The sequence below is a fragment of the Aphelocoma coerulescens genome, chromosome 2 (genome assembly GCF_041296385.1).
Source record: "Aphelocoma coerulescens isolate FSJ_1873_10779 chromosome 2, UR_Acoe_1.0, whole genome shotgun sequence".
Taxonomy (NCBI): domain Eukaryota; kingdom Metazoa; phylum Chordata; class Aves; order Passeriformes; family Corvidae; genus Aphelocoma; species Aphelocoma coerulescens.
The window spans coordinates 131,291,543-131,311,105 of NC_091015.1; the positions used below are offsets into that span (position 1 = coordinate 131,291,543).

The following is a 19,563-nucleotide window of genomic DNA, read 5'->3' on the forward strand; positions in this document are numbered from 1 at the left end:
CCTCAGTTGCATACCTTTTCTTAATGAATGTAATTGAGTTGATGTATTGCCATTCAAAAAAAATCTCAGTACAAGGAAAATAATTCAGTGCAAAATAGTATTTAGAACCCCACAGGTTAAGAAAATCTTCTGTATATAAAAATACAAGTTTGAGCAGCTGCTAGTCTGCCTCTCTCTTGGACAAGGGACAGCTGGAGGTGCCAACCATTCGAGCCATCAGCTTTGGGGCTTGCTTCCATTTATAAAACAGGGAGGCAAGCATCAATAAGATCTAAGGTATTCCAGGCCAAGAGACTTCAGGATTTACTAAGAATTGTGCTATCACCATATTGCTGCTGTGTTCATACCCTGCACCTCCAGACATGCTTAGAATTTGCCAACTTTGAAAGAAGAAATTAGTAATATACCAATGAGCTGACAAGCTCTGGCAGCTGTTTGCACAGGGCTTGCCAGCAGGTCGATGGGATATTGCCAGAGAAGCTGAATTCCAGATGAGAGGGTGGAAAAGGAGAAAGGATTTTTTTTTTCTGAGCTCTGATTTTTTTACACAAGCTTCAAAGGAAAGCAAATTTTAACTTGCATGTGGGTGAATGCACTGGATAAATAGTAGCAAGGCAACCCGAAATGTCATCTGTCTAGAAAAGAATAACCCTCAAAATTACTGATGACAGTGGATACACTTTCTTCAGCCAGCAGCATACTGCAGTTTTCTCACTCAGGCAGATTATGACAACCATTCCTCTGATATGGCCCGTGAATGAATGAACATCACTTTAATGGACTGCCTGCGGTGGACAGTCAGTACAGATTTGCACTTCCAAGCACAGCAGGTAGTGAACTCTAAAGGAACATTTCACACTGGCCATTAAGCATCCAGCATGACCACAAAACTGAGGTGGCACAAGGAGAGAGCAATTCCCTGGGAATAGGGATCATGTTTTGCAGCCAGCTGCAGATAAAATAACCAGCTTCTTCTGTAACCTGCTATTATCTGTGGGATGCTAAAAAATCCTCTCCCTAGGATTTTAAGTTTCTCTCTGCATGACTGCAGTTAATGACTGGACTACATGGGGTGTTCCTTGTTTAGTGGCTCAATATCCCTACTGCTAACAAGTTGTGGTTGTTGGTTTGGTTTGGGTTTTTTTAGTTTAACGCATAGCACTATAGCACACTGTTTTTTAACTGAACTTTCTTCCAGGCTTATGCAACTTTCTGAAGCTATTTAGTGTAGCCCTATGAATCTGTGGTAGAAATTATCCATAATCCATTAATTAGGTAGAAATAAATAAGCACATTTATTTTATATAATCCTTAAACCAATGTTTTGCCCTTGGAAAACCTATATGAATGTTGCTGCTATTTACTTTTGGCCATTTAAATACAGGTATGTATGCATCCAAAAGTTCATTCAGTGTGAAGTTTTGAGATATTTGATGCCTTCTTGCACTGAAATGTACATAATAATGTCTTTGCCTCCAATGAAAATAAAAATTCAATTTTCTTTGTTTAATGGCCATTTGTGGTCTTAGTTCTGGAAGACTACTAATTATAAGGGATGAAAATAACAGGTAAAATCAAAACTAATTTTTAAAACTTAAAGTAACTTATAATTCAAATAATTGATGATGAATCTTCATATTAAAGAGCTATCAGCCATAAAATAGAGTGCATAATGAAAAATGGCACATTCCATTGCCTTGTGCAGTAGAACAGCTTCTTGCCTTGAGAATGAACTTCACATGAATTTTGTGGTGAACTTCAGCTTTAATACTACATAAGACATCTTGGATTGCAAAAGAGAAAGCCTCAGCTAAACAGGTTTGAGCAGCTCATCTCAACGCTTGCTGGATGGTGCTATTAAATATATTCTCTTTGTCAGAACAAAGACACGTCTATGTTGTCAATCAATACATCTCAACTTCATTTCCTGCTCAAAAAGAATTGTTGGTAGAAAGGCCAGTTACTTTAAATTCTCTCCCTGCTTACAATGGCAGATGATGATTGTGATTGCTGAGAGGAATGATGTGTGGTTCTGACGTGATGAATTGCCTCAAAAACATTCTTTTAGCTCCTTGTGTTAACATGTGCTCAATTTAAAAAAAAAAAAAAAAAGGCTAAACAAAAAACCACCAGGCCTTTGGAAATCAGGGAAAACTAAAGTTCATAACAAAAAAAAAAATCACTCTGGATGTGATTTATTCTAAAAAATTGCTCAGTAAATATGTAATGTATTAGACATCTAGCATCCAGTGAGGTTCCCAGCACATGAAGGAGATTGATCCATTAAAGTACATCCAGAGGAAGGACACCAAGTAGATTAGAGGGATGGAGCACCTCTCCTATAAGGAAAAGCTGAGAGAATTGGGATTGTTCAGCCTGGAGAAGAGAAGGCTTCAGGGTGACCTTATTGTGGCCTTCCAATACCTGACGGGAGCCTAAAAGAAAGATGGAGAGGGATTTTTTATAAAGAGCATGTAGTGATAGGATGAGGGGGAATGGCTTCAAAAGAAAGAGAGTAGGTTTAGATTAGATATTAGGAAGAAGTTCTTTACTGTGAAACTGAGGAGACACTGAAGCAGATTGCCCAGAGGAGCTGGATGCCCCATCCCTGGAAGTGTTCGAGGCCAGGCTGGATGAGGCTTTAAACAGCCTGCTCTAGTGGAGGGTGTCCCTGCCCATGGCAGAGGGGTTCAAACTAGATGATCTTTAAGGTCTTTTCCAACCCAAACCATTCTGTCATTCTATGGCTTTAAAAATCAACTTTTACAACAGTTCATCTGCAAGTACTTCCTCTGAAAGGGTTTGATCCCCTTAGTGCTGAAGTAAATTTTGATGTATGTTATGTCATTTAGTGACAACATTCTGGAGAAGAGCTGCAACATGAAAGAAATATGGTAGAAAGAGGAGGTGCAGATAGGCTGGGACTGGCACTCAGGCTGGGCAAGCTCTTCGGTACATTATGTCCTGCTCAGACAGTTTTAGGAGAACAGTCTTTCTTGGGCAGAGGTGATGCTGTATGACTGAAATACATCAAGTTCACTTTTCAGCCATATTGCACCATTTCTGGACTCAGGAGGAGAGGCAAACTAAAGTCAACAGGAGCATTTCCACAGACTTCAGTGGGTATTTCACTAGTCTGTCAATCTCTAAACCTCATTTTCCTGTTGTCTCCTCCCAGATAAGCACTCTTTATTGGTCTACATTGTGCACACATTGACTGGGAAGGGATTGTTTTTTCATTAGCTGTTCATACAGCAATTAGCAGAATGAGTTTCAAAATTCTGCTTAGGACTTTTGTATATATGCCTATATATAAGCAAATGAAGGAAGTTGCTTTCCATGCAAACAAAGAATCCTAATGTACTGTGACTTTATCAGCTCTGAACACGTCTGCAAAAAGCCCTTTGAAATCAATAGAATAATCTTTTCCACAAACCTGCTTTCATGATTTCTAGGATAGCTTGAAATTGTGGCCTTTTGGAGCTGCTTAAAATCTTACCAAAATAGTAAAATACAAGACTCAGACTAAAATTTCTTTTTTTAAAAATCATTATCTCCATAGAAGGAACTAAAAACTTCTCAAGAGTACATTATTTCTGACATGGAAAGTAGAAGGATTCTGAGAAGGTGTCCTGACCCCACAAGTTCATCCAGAGAAGATGCTGCTGCTTTTTCACATTTAGTTATCACTTCTTTATTCTTAACTCAGCTCTCATGCCTTTGTTTTTTTTTTGATGCTTTCCTGCAAGTTTACTGAGCCTGAAGAGTTTAGGTGAAATCAGGTTCACAACTATACTATTTTCATTGCCTGAATTTCTAAACACTTATAAAGGAGTCTAGGGCAAATACATTATCTATATCTATATCTATATCTATGTCTATAGATATTTATATGCTGAGATTGCACTGAAGAGAATCAGCTGTTTTACCCCATAGTGGTTTCTCTTTACATGCTCTGCACATCCATGACCGCTCCTTTTGCACACACACTGGCAGAAGTGTGAATGTCTGCTCATCCGACTGCTGCCTGTCTTTCCAAGCATGGGGATAAATAGACCCCAAGGAAGACAGAGCATGGACCCTTCTATCAGCAGTTTCCACAGCATCTTTATCTACTTGGTTTATTTCTTGTATGCAAACGTGTGCATGCACTTACTATTATTATTTTTTTTAAACATAATTTGTCCACATTTCTTTTTCAGTTGACATATTTTCATTTCCATTTGTTCATTTCTGGAACTGTTGTATTTTCAGTTGATTTCATAGGCGGACTTGACACATACTCCTACCGTCAGCCCCCCCAGGAACATGTTGAGTTAAAGCCTGTAAAGCCTGTAGGTAAGGTTCTGGTCCCACGGACCACATTAATCCTTCTAACTGACCTGAACTGAAAGCTAACCTTCTCCTAAAATAATTTGGGCATCAGATTACTGATAATTGAATTATATTTTAGTTAGAACTTAATTAAAAATTAATCCACATAAAACATTCGAGGAAGGACACTTTGTCATTGATGGCATATCCGCTACAGCAAGGATTAGGAGATATCCCCATGTCTGCCACGTCACGCCTCATCTTAACTCAAGGAGGGGCTCTCACTGAAGGATGGCATTGCTTCCTTGCTGAACTTTTAGCAAGAAAAGAGCTGGTTTATAACTTCTGCTGCTGCAGAAACCTTAATGAGATTAACCCATTTATAGAAAAGCAGAAGTTTTTACATTTGTCTAGCTACTGAAAGAAAAGGTTTTGCTGAAAAATTGCTTGTCAGCTTAAAATCTAACTATCTGTAGAGTTTCCCTGGAAGTTAATTTTCTCTTTGTCATCACTTATTTGCTTGCTCTATGAAACTCCCATTTTCATAGACTCTTCCTGCTTTGCTACCTAATGAATACGTTTGAATGCATATCTGTTCTTTTTATTTGGAACAAATTAGGGTATGGGGAGACATTACTAGTATATGTATTTTGGCAGAAGCTCATATAACTTCAAATAGATGATTTTTTGAAGTATTATTGGTAATCCAGAAGTTGTTAATTTCAAAATTCTTTATGGCTGGAACTTGTGGTGTTGCTTTCTGTCTTTAAATTTGCCTTTGATGTCTTAAATGCAACATGAAACGCACCTACAGCTAATTGACTGAAACTAATTTAATGACTTACTGTATTTTACTTATCAGTTAACAGAATTAGAATGGGTTGAAGGTTTTTCCTGGTGTATGCATGTGTGCATGTGCTAGGAGTTTTAATTTAAAGTGGACAATTGCAAAAAATATGTTCGGGGTTTTTCAGGTTTTTTAAAATAAATTTTATTCATGATACAGCTTTCAATTTGTAGAAATAAACAAACACAAAATTTTACTAAAAAATTACCCAAATATTATAGAATTATGAAGGCCTAAAATTATGGTGTATGCTAGAACAGGAACAAATAACACATTAAGACAAGTAAATGAAACTATGAACCTTCTGACTTTTGACTAAAGTACATGCTCTACATTGAAGTCCACATTTCTTTAGTAATATTTCATTAAATGTCTATTTTGCTGCATTTTCTGTCAGAAAGATTGTGGTGGTGCAAAGATGACTGCAAAATGGGGGTTTGAACCTCCTGAATAAGCTGCTAAAGTTAAATCAATATTCAGGAGCAAGGAGGCCACACCTACAACATTTGCACCTCTACATGAAAGATCTTAATCTCTAAACCTGCATTCAGATTAGTTTTAAGCATCAAGTGCATAAATATTTAGTACTTTCTTAGCAAACTTACTATAATTAAAGAATAGGATAAAAGACATATTCACAAAATACTTACAAATACATTCCTGCAAAGTGTATTCATTTGTTTTGCAGTAGAAAAGTCACAGCATCGGATAATTTGCTCTTTGATAGCAGATTTTCAATAAGTAGCTCAAGGGATTTTGGGGTGGTTGGTGATCTTACAATTCTGGAGAATAAGTGTAATCTTCCCATTTCCTATGTATGTGTATCTGTACTGATGTGAGGACCCTCTCTGGCCTCTTTATTGCTTCAAGGAGTATAAAACTAGGAGAGAAATTATAGTGAGTTTCTTTCTTTATTGATGTTTTGGTTGTATGAAAGATATAGCTTAGATTTATCTAAAATGGGAGGTAAATTACTGTCAGTGATCAAAGTCTGAATTAAAAGCCAAGTTGCTGGGAATAATTTGGTTAGTGGATTGTGCCAGAACTTTGCAGATGCTTATCTCTCTGCAGCACATTAGCCTTCTTGACTTCTTTTGATAAGTTAATTGCTATCTGTATCAGTTGTATACAGTCTGGAAATTCTTAGTATCCCTAAAAAATGTGACTTCTGGTGTCCAGGCTGTGCAAAACTCCATTTCTCAGTTAGAATTCTCTTAGAACTGAGCATGAATAATGCTTGTAAAAATACATTAAAAGCCTTTATAAATATTACTTTATAGATAAAGCTTGGCTATATTTCCCTTTTTCTCATCCCTTTTATTTCCCTTATTTCATTCATAAATTACCTAAACACAGCCCACTGAAAATACCATGAGATTATGGTCTCATCCAAGCTGTGCAGAAGGCAGTCTGGTTTTATCAAGTGCTCACATTCAGTGTAATGTCTGCTTAGTGCTACCATAATTATTAACGATTAGCAAGACTACGTCTAGTTTTCCTCCTCACCTCTGAGAAGAAGTTAAATTTGAACTTGTTCCTATGGGGAACAATTTTTAATCCAAATATGAATGATCATGGCTTGCCTGTTTGCTCTTTGTTCTGCCTGTAATTCCATTAGGCTACAGGGCAAGGACAAGCAGGATCTTTGCCCTCAGCCAGTTTCAATTAAGATGTGTGTAAGGCAGGAGTCAACAGGGAGAGTAAAAAGAAAAAAAATCATTGTGTTCTCTTTGGGACTAGAGCACATGGACTGTAAAGAACACTGTTGTGCCTGTTTGAATCCCAATATCAACAGCCAGGTCACTCAGAAATATTTAAAATTCCTTCTTGTACTGATATGTGGAAAAGATAGGAGCACAGTGGCTAGAAGGAAAAAATAAGAAGCTACATTTTGGCTTGCATTAGAGGTTATTAGTACTAATACTAATGATATTATAATATATGTTAATAAGATAGTATCATAATTATGCTGTAATAAGAAAAATGTACTAATACAATAATGAAAATTATAATTGCAATAGTAGTAATAATAATAAAATAAAATAAAATAAAATAAAATAAAATAAAATAAAATAAAATAAAATAAAATAAAATAAAATAAAATAAAAATAAAATAAAAATAAAAATAAAATGAAACTACTACAGCTTTGAGCAAGTCTATCTGGACAGACACTGAATCCCTAATTTCAATTAGGGATGTCCATAGCCTTTTTAAGAACATGCTAACTTGTGCTCGTAGAACTGATCCACTGTATCAGAAACTGTGCCAGTGGAAAGGTCACCACTCCATGTGGATCTGTGTGATCCTGTCCTGTTTCTATCTTCTCCTGAGACTTTACCCATCTTAAAATTGCTCTGAGAGACCAACATAGATTTTCCAAAATTGCAAAAGTAGGAATGGTTTACAGGGAGTCATGTGAGAACACACAGATTCAGCAGGTGTGTAACTATGGTGGGGACTATAAATAGTGTAAGTCCAGATGGTCATGTTTGTAATCAAATTCTGTCAGGATTTTATAATTGAGTGAAAATATGTCTTGCACTGTTGAATTATATTATGCTAAAATGAATCTATAGTTGTGTGAGCTTCAGATATGTTTTACAGATATGGGACTTCTCCCAAAAGTTTTTTGCTTTTGTGGTATGCATAGCACAAAGCTACTGCTTTGTACCCAGCCATTCATTCTTGACTATATAGGTGAGCCTTAGAGCTGAGGAAATTAGTGACCACATGAGATTTATCCACTTGTTTATTAGTTACTAACCTGTCAGCTGGTGTGAATTTACAGGTTACAAATTAGAAGATAAACAAAACAGGTTTTCATTTGTAAGTAATTCATATATCCTGCTTTTTAGGTCGAAGTAAGTAATGAACATGGACTCAAGACTTCTGCTGCTGTAGCTGAAGAAACAGATTTTAGAAGAAAAGACCAACCTTGTGACTCATCGTTCTGGAAGAAACCCACCACATCCGTTCCTCACGGCATGTGGATTGTTCTTCCCACAGGCTCAGTGTCATTATCAGCGTTGTTATTTCGTAGATCCTTGTAGATGCTATTGAATTTTTAAATAATTTACTTATATGGACACTTGTAAATTGTAAATTCTTTTCTTTTTTAATTTCAATATTTTTACAATGTTTAGTGTTGAGGCATGAAACGAAAACAACCTGTGAAAACTAGAAGGAGGGTGTGTCTTTCTCATAAAATCAGTATTTTTTGACTGAAAGGATCATACTGTGCCTGGACAAGATTGTGTCAGTAAACAGTAATTTTGACTCCAAAATATGCAGCAGGAGTCAAACTCTAGCAGTGTACAAGTGATCATTTCAATGCTGTATTTAGAATTCACAATGTCCACTCCTTGCATTGTTTGAACTGCTGAATGCAGTAGGGGCTGATCTATGACTCTTCTTACCCAGATGTGCAAACACTAATGTACTCACCTAATTATTGCAATTCATATATGACTTCTCCTTTCCTAATCTCCTTTGCCCCAAGTCCATCACAAGTAGCTGTCTCTGATTTGAAGAGAAGTAGGACAACTGCTCAATGGATGTCGGTCTCTAGGAACCTAGGGCTGTTTAGATGTCTGTGATTTGCACATTTTTAAACTCCTTTCCTCCCTTCTCCTAGGAAGAAGCCAAGCATGAATGTACAGTACAAGGCACCAACTGAAGCCTTAGAAGCCTCTGGGGACTAATTTTTCTCTTAATTTAAAAGTAAACAAGCAAAACTGAAAAATGTGTGTAAAAATTTGTAAAGTTATTTGTAAATACTTCTAGACAAAGAACATGTATGTAACTGTGGTATTTTGTTTTCTATTGTGTCACCACTAGCATAAAGTGATACACAAAGCTATTTTCTCTGGAGAGCTGGGAGTCTTTTTAACAGAACACTTTGTTTCTTTCATCTCAGTTACCATATAAAGTGCTGTGTAGATTTGTATGCCCCAGAGAGTCACGTCTCTCCACAGAGCCTATATGCCTCAACATTGAGCAGAAACATCATGAGGGTTTTGAGGCTGTTTGTGGTTTTGCACTTTTTTTGCTTTATTATTTCACTGGTGGGACAGCCAGGAAGGATGTTCCTTCTGGTATGTGTTTCTCTACCTCCACACCAGAGGCTGAACAGATGCCCATGAAGTTCCTCCATAGATACCCTAAGAAGTCTTCAGCTGATCTAAACAACACTTAGGTCCTAAATTTACAGTCTTCTCTTGTATCGTGTGTTTTCAAGTCTGAGCAGATGAGAGCTAGAAGAAATCTTGTCTTGATTCTTTCCCTCCTAAAATCTGTGCTATTTACCAATATGAAACTATTGGGGATGCTAACAAGTACAATGGAAGTAGAGTATATCGTTTTCAGGTGACAAGGATCTTGTGGTACATCCACCTGCTTTCCAGCTGGTTAACTTAAAGACCTCACCAACTTTGGAGAAAACACAACCTGAACTTTGGTTAACCTTCCCTGAAACCGAGTGTGAAGTAAGTATTAAGACAAAGTCAACAAGAAATAGCAACTGAAAAAAAAAACCCTCTTTAGTGTTTCTGGGGCTGGATATACCTCAAATAAAAGCCTTCAACTGAACCCAGTGCTGCTCTCAGGACCAGGTGGGAAGAACAGGAATGAGTGCTACACCCGCCTTGATGACAGTTCTGCACAGTTCTGGTAGGGATTTGGAAGTGTGTGTTTGATTTTCTGCTGGACCGTGTTTTACAAAATTGTCTGAATGTGTCTAAAACCTGTCTTTCCGTAGGTTCTTCAGAACTGTGTACATGTCACAAAACTTCTGCAAAAGACAGAACCTGAGTTCTCTTCCATTTGAAATATTGTTCACTTTTTAGCTGGGGAACACAAACCAGTATATCCCAGATGCACTTAAAATCTCAGAGTCATTACCAATACAGTGAGTGTGCCATCTGACTCACTTAATGAACAGAACAATCCTGATTGAGAGGAATTTGTCTTCATTAGAACCAGCCAAAATGCAGACTGAAATGCCAAAGGAAACTGTCATTCTTTTCTAAACTGAGACACCCAAAATAGTATCTATCAAGTTGTACATGTTGGGGTAAAAAAATCTTGAGAATAATAAATGCATTTGACTGTTAATTGCTGTGTCCTGCAATATAGTAGGACTTACTGGCAAACATTTTTGTAGGAAGCCTTGAGTAGCAGTTCTTTTATTCTGGCAAAACATACTTTCAGTAAGGTTCTAGGTGAGTCCCAGATCAGCCAGCTACACAGGAAATAAATGTTGATTCTTGAAATAAACTTGGATAGTTTTCTTAAGCTTAACTGAACCATGCAATTTCAGGAAATGACTAGGTTTGTACTGCAAAACAGAATTTGCTGACAATCTTAAAACCTCAGAGATTATCAGTTGCTACAAACTGTTCTGGTGGCATTAATAAGTCATACTGTTACAATTTAGGCCAGCTGAAGATATGTCCTTCAAACTTTTAGACTTTTTTTGCCTGAGTTTCTTCTTAATTCCAGTTTTTTAGAGAAACAGATTTGCCACAGTACTTTAACTGACAGTAAAACTGAGAATGTGACTGCAGAAATATGGCACTACATGTTCACTAAGGACTGAGCCAGGTACCACCAGTTTCCTAAAAGAGCAGCTGATGTCTTGAGGATCTGAAAACAAAAACTGTAGCAAGATATTAACAGATTTTTGCCTGGTGCAGTGACATACAGTGACTATATATTACAATTTCTGTAATTATTGGTTGTACTCTTCCACATCCATAGAGATTTTTAACATAAAATTTGAAGTAAATTTTTTGAAATTCAGTTTTGATCTGAAGGTACTCTCTAAAATGAAAGAGTTCACAGCCTGGATTACTGTGGTTTTTTAGTGCTAAGATATGACATTATTATAGTTAATATTCAACAGAGCTCTACCAGTTAAACCCATGGGAATTGATGCCTGATTTTATCCAATAACTGCTTGTTTTCAGTAGTGAAGAAGATGACATTGTCCAGAGAAGGGTAACGAAACTGGTGAAGTGTCTGGAGCACAAGTCTTATGAGGAGTAGCTGAGAGAGCTGTGGCTGTTTAGACTGAATAAAAGGAGTCTCAGGGATGACCTTATCACTCTCTACAACTCCCTGAAAGAAGGTTGTAGCCAAGTGGGGTTCAGTATCTTCTTCCAGGCAGCTGGTGATAGGATGAGAGGACAGAGTCTTAAACTGCACCGGGGGAGTTTAGGTTGGACATCATGAACAATTTATTCACAGAAAGGATAATTAGACATTGGAATGGGCTTCCCAGGGAGGTGGTGCAGTCACCATCCCTGGAGGTGTTTAAGGAAAGACTGGACGTGGAACTCAGTGCCATGGTCTAGTTGAGGTGGTGGTGTTTGGTCACAGGTTGGACTCAATGACCTCAGAGGTCTGTTCCAACATAATTGATTCTGTGACTCTTTGATTAAGAAGATGGTATTTACCATATATTATTAATTGGAGTTTGAAGCTAGGGGTATGGTTGCTGGTTAGCATGCAACAATAATAACTTCTCCTGTTTAAAACCTGAGAACACATAGTTGGGCCACTAAAAAGCCTGTAGTTTTGCACCAAAAAATGGCAGATTTTGGCCGAAACAACTTCAAGTGCAGGCTTTCTTCATTCACATGCAAGCCTATTCTCCATGTTTGGATCCTGAGTTTCACCTCTTCCTCCAGCTGCCCACAGCTCGGGCGTTGCAACACCATTGTCTCCTCTGAGCACCACGTTGGCAGGTGCAGCCTTTGCTCAACACTGACTGCAATGTGCTTCTCTGCACCCAGCTGCCTGCTGGTCTTTCACATGCGGATTATCGAGTTGAAAAAGCCAACCCAGCAATCTATCAAGGTCCTTTAACAGACTTTGACAGTGGAAAACAAAAACTGACATCCCAAACTAATTGGCTTGCCTCCTTCCAGTATCAGCCTCATCTAGTTTAATTATAGCAAATTACAACCTGGCAGCTCTTTTAGACAATAAAAAAATTTCATGTTGGGAGAATGTTCCATCCGTGTAAGGCTTCAATGTCAGCAGGATGTTTTTCACAAATGAGTTCATCTCTTACCTGCTATTCTGGGCATTTTGACAGAAACCTGCTCCTTAGTGCCCAACACAGTGATGGGGTCATGTTGTGTCCTGCCAGGATAGCACTTTTCCAGCAGGGTGGCTGGGCTGCACCCTGAGGTCATGTCAGGTGGGTTAGAGTTACGTAAGGTGGAGGGTGCCCTTACCAATGCAGCACTAAAGAAGTGGTCTCTCTCCTGACTCTGTACAGGGAGCTGACTACCCCTGCAATTGTAACTGGGGATCAGCCTGAAAGATTCATTAGTTTGCAGAGGCTTCATGAGCAAACTAATACGTGTGTTATAGATAATCAGGGAACTCAGGTCTGTGAAAATGGGCCCAGAAAGAAGGTATTTCATATTAAGATTACTGCTGCAGTGTTTGCCCCTTAGAGCTATGTCTGCATTGCCTGCTGGTAGTGTGTTCCCAGCATGTCAACTCTGATCACCCAGCATTACCAGCAGCACTCTGCTTCACTGTAAGGGGACACAAGGCTGTTCAGGACCCTAAATAATTATTTAGCAGCTGAGGGTGCAGGTCTAGCCTGTACTGCTTGCTGTTTTTGACAACTACATATAAGTTGTGCTGTTTTCCCAGGCTGGCAAACCATCTTTATTTATCTACTGATAAATGACTGTTTCTTGACATAATTTCCACTTCCTTCACAGAAGTCATAGTTTGAATGATTCTCTTTGATTTTAAACAAATTAAACATCTGGATTTAATTCCTGCTTCCACATGAGTACCTGCTCATCACTCACAGAACAGAGTCCTGGATGTGCCAGCTTTGTGGAATAGCTGCCCTTGCAGGGTCTGTTGCCTCTCAAAACCAGCAACAGACTCTGAAGATAGTCTCACTATGCAGCAGCCATGCATAAATAATACCAGGAATGCAAAAAAGATTCTCCTTGTTTTGCTTATTCCCCTAGGACCCAATATCACTTCTTCAAGCTTTCTGTCCCAGTTTCCTATTTATTTCACACCATCCAAATGCAACCATGCTTTCCAAACACTTCTGTGAGTCAGTGCCAAGCAGACTTGCTGAAGCTTGAATTTTAAGTTTGGCTGAATGTGATTCCAAGAGTAATCTAATTTCTCATTTTCCACAACATTGCGTACCTGCCCAATTAGTAGAGCATCATATACAAGGAGGGGCTACAGCATCCCCTAGCACGTGATGTATTTGGAATGACAACTGTGCTACACACGAGCAAAGAAATCAGCTTCTCATGTTGGCCCCTACTATTCAATAAAATGTCACTGGTGTGTTCTTATGCTGCTTTATCTGTATAGCCAGAACTGGGGTGGCAAGCAGGTAGAGTCCCAAGTGCTGGGGTAAATGCAAGCAAACAGCTTTTTTAAACAACCTTGATGTCATATTTATAATCCACATTGCAATTTCTGGGGTTTTTTCTTGGCAAGTAAAACTCCCTGGCTTATAAATTGCAGCCAGACCTTCAGGTGTGTGATATATATATATTCACAGTCATGGTTTGGTTTCCAAAGGCTTTATAATTCAAATAAATCTGTTTTCCCTGAAGTTTAGAGGAGGATATGTCTGGACTGCTGCAGGAAGTTTTCCTACAAGCATTTAGAGGTTTGGAGAACACCAGTGGAGATCGTTGCCCACCCATGGAAGCACCCCCAGGACCCATCCTAGTGCCAGCACTGGCTGGCATCTGTGGAGGAGACCCGAGTTGTGACTGTCACAGCAGGTCTCACCCCTGGGCTCTGCACCCTGCAGCAGCCTCCTGGAGAATAGCCCTGGGAAACTTCACGGGACCTCTCCCCTGCTGTGCTCTGGGGCTGCATTTACCTGGATTTAAGCCTTGGTCCTGGGCTGTGGTGCTCACCTATGCTGTGCTGTGGTTGTGTCTGTGCCTGGCCAGGGCCCTCCCTGACCCCAAAAAAATACAAAAAGCTGATCTCAAGAAATGAGTCCTGAGGTGTTTTTGATGATGAAATACTAAATTCATGCCCTCTGGAAAAAAAAAATCTTATCTAAACTAGGACTTCACCTAAGGTAAACTGTGTGCTTGGGGAAGTATTAAATTCAGGTATGTAGGTAACAGATGTATAATATGTATCTGATTTAAAAGACACTTCTATTAATCTGCCTAGTTAGTAAGAAATTAGACTTGTGGCTAGTTTAACCTCATCAAACCTATTTCGCATCACAATAATCTGAAAGGAAAAATCAAGCCTGGACAGGCAAGCACTGAAAGGGGCCCTAAAAAATAGATTTGGGGAAATAAAGAAATCAGCCTTACAAAAGGCAGCACACTAAAAACAGAACTCTGTAGTGGAAAGCAAAGTGAAAAAAAGGAAAAGAACAGTGATCTTTATTTTTAACATCACCGTGTAGCAAAATGCTCAAAATGATTATTTACTAGAATGAAAGGCACCACAAAATACAAGCACACAAATATGTATCTGTGTCATTGCTTTTGTAACAGAGTAGGGTTTCTAAAAGCTCAACTTATTTTACAGCCTGTCTTTCACCATTGAAACCTAATATGCCAAGAAATGGGATGTACAAAGGAATATTAAAAGGAAAGTTTGACGCTGTTCTGCTGAGCACGATATGCCACCTCATGGTTAGTGGTGGAAATACCACCACACTCAGTGCTGTTTTCAGAAATACAGCAGAGGAAAAAGAGTAGCACATCTCAGTTATTAGTACATATTGCTGAAATGTCAGAAGCCCCACTGGGATCAATCACTGCAGAGTGCTAATATCAAGTCTGTGAATTATGCATCAAGACTAAGCACTGCAAAACACATCTCCTTTTAACAGCTGAATTTGCTGCTTTACTGCAAATATATTGCTAGCATAACATATAATTCGATATTGACCTGGTAGTAGCCCATAAATGCCTTCTCCTGTGGTTTCTATGTTTAGCTTGTTTCAGAAGGTTGCCATTATCTGGAAGAACACACTGTTATCCACTTCAGGAAGTATCTCTTTGCCTCTTTAACAACATGACATAATGTTTAGTTACAACTGGATAACTAACATGAAATTACAGTCTTGGATGTATATAGCATACATTTAATTACTGAACTTGGATTTTACCGTGACCTAAAAGTGTTAAGGTAAAAAAAAACTCAGAGCCTCAGAAGAACATGATTTTCACTTGAGTCAAGAGTTCACTAGCAAAGACTGGGTTATATTTTTCCATTAGAATAAATTACCCAAAGTAGAAATGGAAGCTGGCTGAATCTATGTGACCTGGAGTGCAGTCAGTCAGGTGATGGCCAGACTCTCAGCTACACTAAAGGTACTTTGGAGAAAATGTTTGTTAAAATCAATGGGTTAGACTCAGATGGCGCATGCATAAATAGAAATAGAGTAATATTATTTAAGCTTGGGCATTTTTAATACAAAATATTAAAGTTTAGCAGTCCAGTGGCCTGACAGTAGCAAAGGAGCAGGAGGAAAGGAGCTGTGTCTCTCTTCCTGTTATGTGAGGTTTGTGATAATCAAGCTTTAATTTGGGCACCTCAGTCCAACCCAAAGTCAGAGAAATGTGAAACAAATGTACTTCCAAATCCTGTGGTTTTACTGTCTTAATCTTTCAATGAAACGTATTTGGCCTCAGAAAATTCAGAGTATGGTCAGCTTCTGAGCGTCTGAGGAAATGTAGATAAAGTAAAAACATATTTAAAGAAAAATTTATGAATTAGACGCACACACATGGTATCTTGAGAAGTGGAAATGAGGCATGAAGAAGTTAGGTCTTCAGAGTTTTTCCTATGACTTGGTTAACTCACAAACCAGATGACCTCTCCAAGACACATGGGAAATGACTGCATAGTTTAAAATCCCTCTTCGAGAGAGAACCACAGTCTTTCATCATGGCAGGGGATAGAGAAACCTTACCTTGGTTATCTCTCAGAAAGAGATTTATAGGTTAACTTTTTGTAAAAGTGAATGTGAAAGTGTGGCACTGTTTGTATTTTGAATATTCAGGTTCTCTTATTAATGCAATTGAAAAAAGGTCTGTGCCCTGATTTTTGATGCAAACTCAGAGATAATAAAATAGTTTCGATTTATATGTCTAGAAAGGCTATGGATGGATTCTATCCCTTTTGTCCAGGGAATACACTTCTTGGAGCAGAAATCTGCAGCACAAAATTACTGATACATTTAGGGAGTGTCCTCATTTCTCTATATTGCCAGAAAGTTCATATTTTTAAATGATGACTTACTATGCAAATAAATTAAAATTCCAGCCTCATCAGAAAAAATACCACTAATTTCCTGCTCAGGATCAATTGATAGTTACAGCAAAACAAAATACTTTTATTTAATAAAGTTTTTGCAGTAGTATTAATGTTTTTGTTCAAAAATATTGTAAGCTCTTGAATTTCCAAGAAGAAATATCTCATCACTCTGAAACTTCTTTCCAGAGGTTGCTTAAGGAAGGAAAACATGCAAAAAGCAAATGCAATATTGGAGTCAAAATTTTTGGACAGTAAAGAAAGCTATAAATTTTCCCTGTTTTCCCTTACTTCCAGCTCCTGGAGCTAATTTGGCCAGCCATGAATAATGTATTGCAGGACTGGCTCTGTACCTTTTAAGATTCATTCTGTTCATCTAGTGTAACTATTACGACTCTTGATCTGCTCTGTGTGACATATAATTTTGCATAACATTAGGCAGCATGTTGGAAGTGGGGACTCCTTAATAAATACAATTTCTGCTTCCAAATTACACACAGATGACTTCCTGGAGCTGACTGGAATATATACTCCAAAAGTTATCTTCTGAAAGCGCTCACATTCCCTATAAAGACATTTAAAATGGCTGATGAAAACTTGCTTGGGCCAATGCATCAGTAATTAATGGTATGTAGATATGTCTTTGTCCTTCTGGAGAAGAATGAAGACTCAACTTCCTCAATAGATGTGGCTATTTATTTTAACACAGTTGTAACTCTGAAGTCCAAGCCTAACTGGAAAAACAAGAAGAAAATGCAGACCTTTTCTCTTTGTGCCCTGGGACTTCTCTGAAACAGCAGCTCTGCCTGCTGAGTGAGACCTCAACCTAAGGGCCCTCATTGTATTGCGGCTGTGACACCGTGGGACTTGCTCTGTCATATTTAATCACTTGGTATCACACTCCTCTGTGAAAACAGAATAATAATAGCTGTGTAGCACTTGCTCACAGAAACAGGATGTTATTTGAATTTTGCTTATTTCATTTAGTGGACCTTCTGACTACAAGGTATGGAAGCCATAGTAGTAGTTCCCAGGACACCTAGATTCAATTCCATTGACTCCAGATGGTCATGTGGTTGCAAAGACAAAGGACCAAGGCTATACCTCAATCCAAAAGCAAACTTGCGCTGTCATCAAACTCCTTCATTTTTCCCCTGTTCCCTCAAGTCTAGTCTGGAGAGGGGGCCCAGGGTCTGCCCACAGCTGCGGTTGGTAAAGTTGAGGGCCCAGCAGCTGCTCAGGCTCTGCATCACCCAGTGCCCTGGTGCTGGACAGGGCCTCAGCACAAACCCTTGCCCACCACTGCTGTGGCATTGTCACTGTCTCCTCAGCATGGTTTTCAGTCAGGCTGGCTCAGAGTCCTGGCAAGGCTGGCACGGGCCAGGGACAAGAATTTTTAAAGATGTAAGAAAGGGAATATTCCATATTCAGAGAGAAGAGGCAATTTAGAAAAAATAAGCCAGTCACAGAAGGGTTAATTCCATGGACTGTGAGAGGAGCAAACACAACAGGATAGAAAGAGCTATGCAGGAAACCAGCAGAGAGGGTGGGATTCCTCCATTGCATTTAGGTTTCTGGTGCCTATTTCCAGGCATGTTATGGGTGTGTGCAGGTTGACTGTGAAGATGTCCACTTACATAAAAAGTACAAATACTTTTTTAAGTCTGAGGATTATATACAATGGATTGTGCTGTTTTCTTCACACACAACTTTAATGGGTATTCTTTAGAGACAAATGAAGGGATTTAAGATATTAGGTGCTATACATGAACAGATTGCTGTAGGGCATGGCATTTTCTTTTTCATTTCCAGCTGCATAAACTAATTAAGCATAGCAGAGTTCAGGAACTAAAAATAACACGTCATTTACAGGACTGGGTTTTTACCTGCAGCTCTTTTTCCCTCAGGTGAAAAGTAAGAAAAAATCCAAACAAAAAGAAAATAAACCTACCAAAACTATGAAACAAATAAACACAGCACCAAAACCCCAAACAAACAAAAAACACCGTAAGCCATAAAACCATCCATGGAATAGGTTGAAAGATTCAAGTAGAAAGATACTATTCTTCATTGTAGTTAAGAGTGCTTTCAAACACTTGAAGCAGATTAAAAACACTGTAAGGAAATATGACACAGTCCTCAGACTCCCAGACTTTGCTTCCACTTCAGTACTTAGTCAAAAAGTGAGCAGTAGTACTCTGTGTGCCTGCTGCAGTTACACCTCATGACATCCCATTGCCCTCCTCAAAACTCAGTGCTATGTTGGTTTGCTGTTATTATTTTTGCAAAATCAAACAAAACCCAGAAGAATTTATTAAATGTTTTTACAAAGCAGACAAAAAGACTTTGCCAAAAACCCCACTGCAATAAAGAGGTGTACAAGAAAAAATACAGTGCAAAAACTGACATGGCGAAACAGAATTTAAATTAGGGAGATCCTTTGTGTAGGGCTACTTCATGGTCATTTCCCCCCGTCCAGAAATTGCACCTGCTTGGTACCACTTGGGTTCACAATCTGAGGACTAGGAATATTTCCCAGATTTCTAGTAATCTCCTAATCTTTTGGGTGGTTTGGCTCGTAGTGAGTATTAGCTTTGATCCAGCTGCAAACAACCAACCCTTGATTTGTTCAGTATGGATATACAGACTATTGGTACAGTAAAATTAAGTCTGGTGCTACAAGGCACATCATGAGTAATGCTATACAGCATGTGCTTCTTTGGGCAACCCTGCAGACAGCTATAGGAAGTTGCCTGCCTTTGAAACTAGCCCTAGTGCCAGTAATAAAAATCAAAACCTGGACCCAGCAAGACATTTGGATAATCTCCACAGCTGTTCTTCACACCTGTCAGCTTCTGTAACTCTCATCCACCTCTTCAGATGTATCTAGCTCACTCTGCTTCACATATCTGCACCAGGTCCTGGCTACTCCTGCAAGGTGAGTGGGAAGTCCTGGTGCAGCTGTAGGTAAAGAGCAGCCCAAGTCATAGAGGGTTTGATGTGAAAATTGGTTTCATACTTCACAAATGAGAAGTAACATGCTCCAGTCTCACCTTCTTCTTTAGTGAAATAAAATCTTTGCTGCGTGGCACCAGTGATTTCT

At 38.7% G+C, this 19,563-nt stretch overlaps 1 protein-coding gene across 2 annotated transcripts in view; it reads left to right on the top strand.

Annotated features, from left to right (window-relative positions):
- NKAIN3 (sodium/potassium transporting ATPase interacting 3) overlaps nt 1-8,983 on the top strand; it is a 346,639-nt gene extending 337,656 nt beyond the window's left edge. The window contains exons 6-7 of one of the 2 annotated variants that reach the window (XM_069004845.1): nt 4,255-4,338; nt 8,018-8,983. In XM_069004845.1, the coding sequence (XP_068860946.1) occupies nt 4,255-4,338; nt 8,018-8,031 (98 nt within the window). In that variant the 3' untranslated portion in view covers nt 8,032-8,983. The remainder of the gene's footprint in view (nt 1-4,254; nt 4,339-8,017) is intronic. The other variant, XM_069004846.1, reaches the window with a different exon arrangement.
- Nucleotides 8,984-19,563: the final 10,580 nt, after the last annotated feature.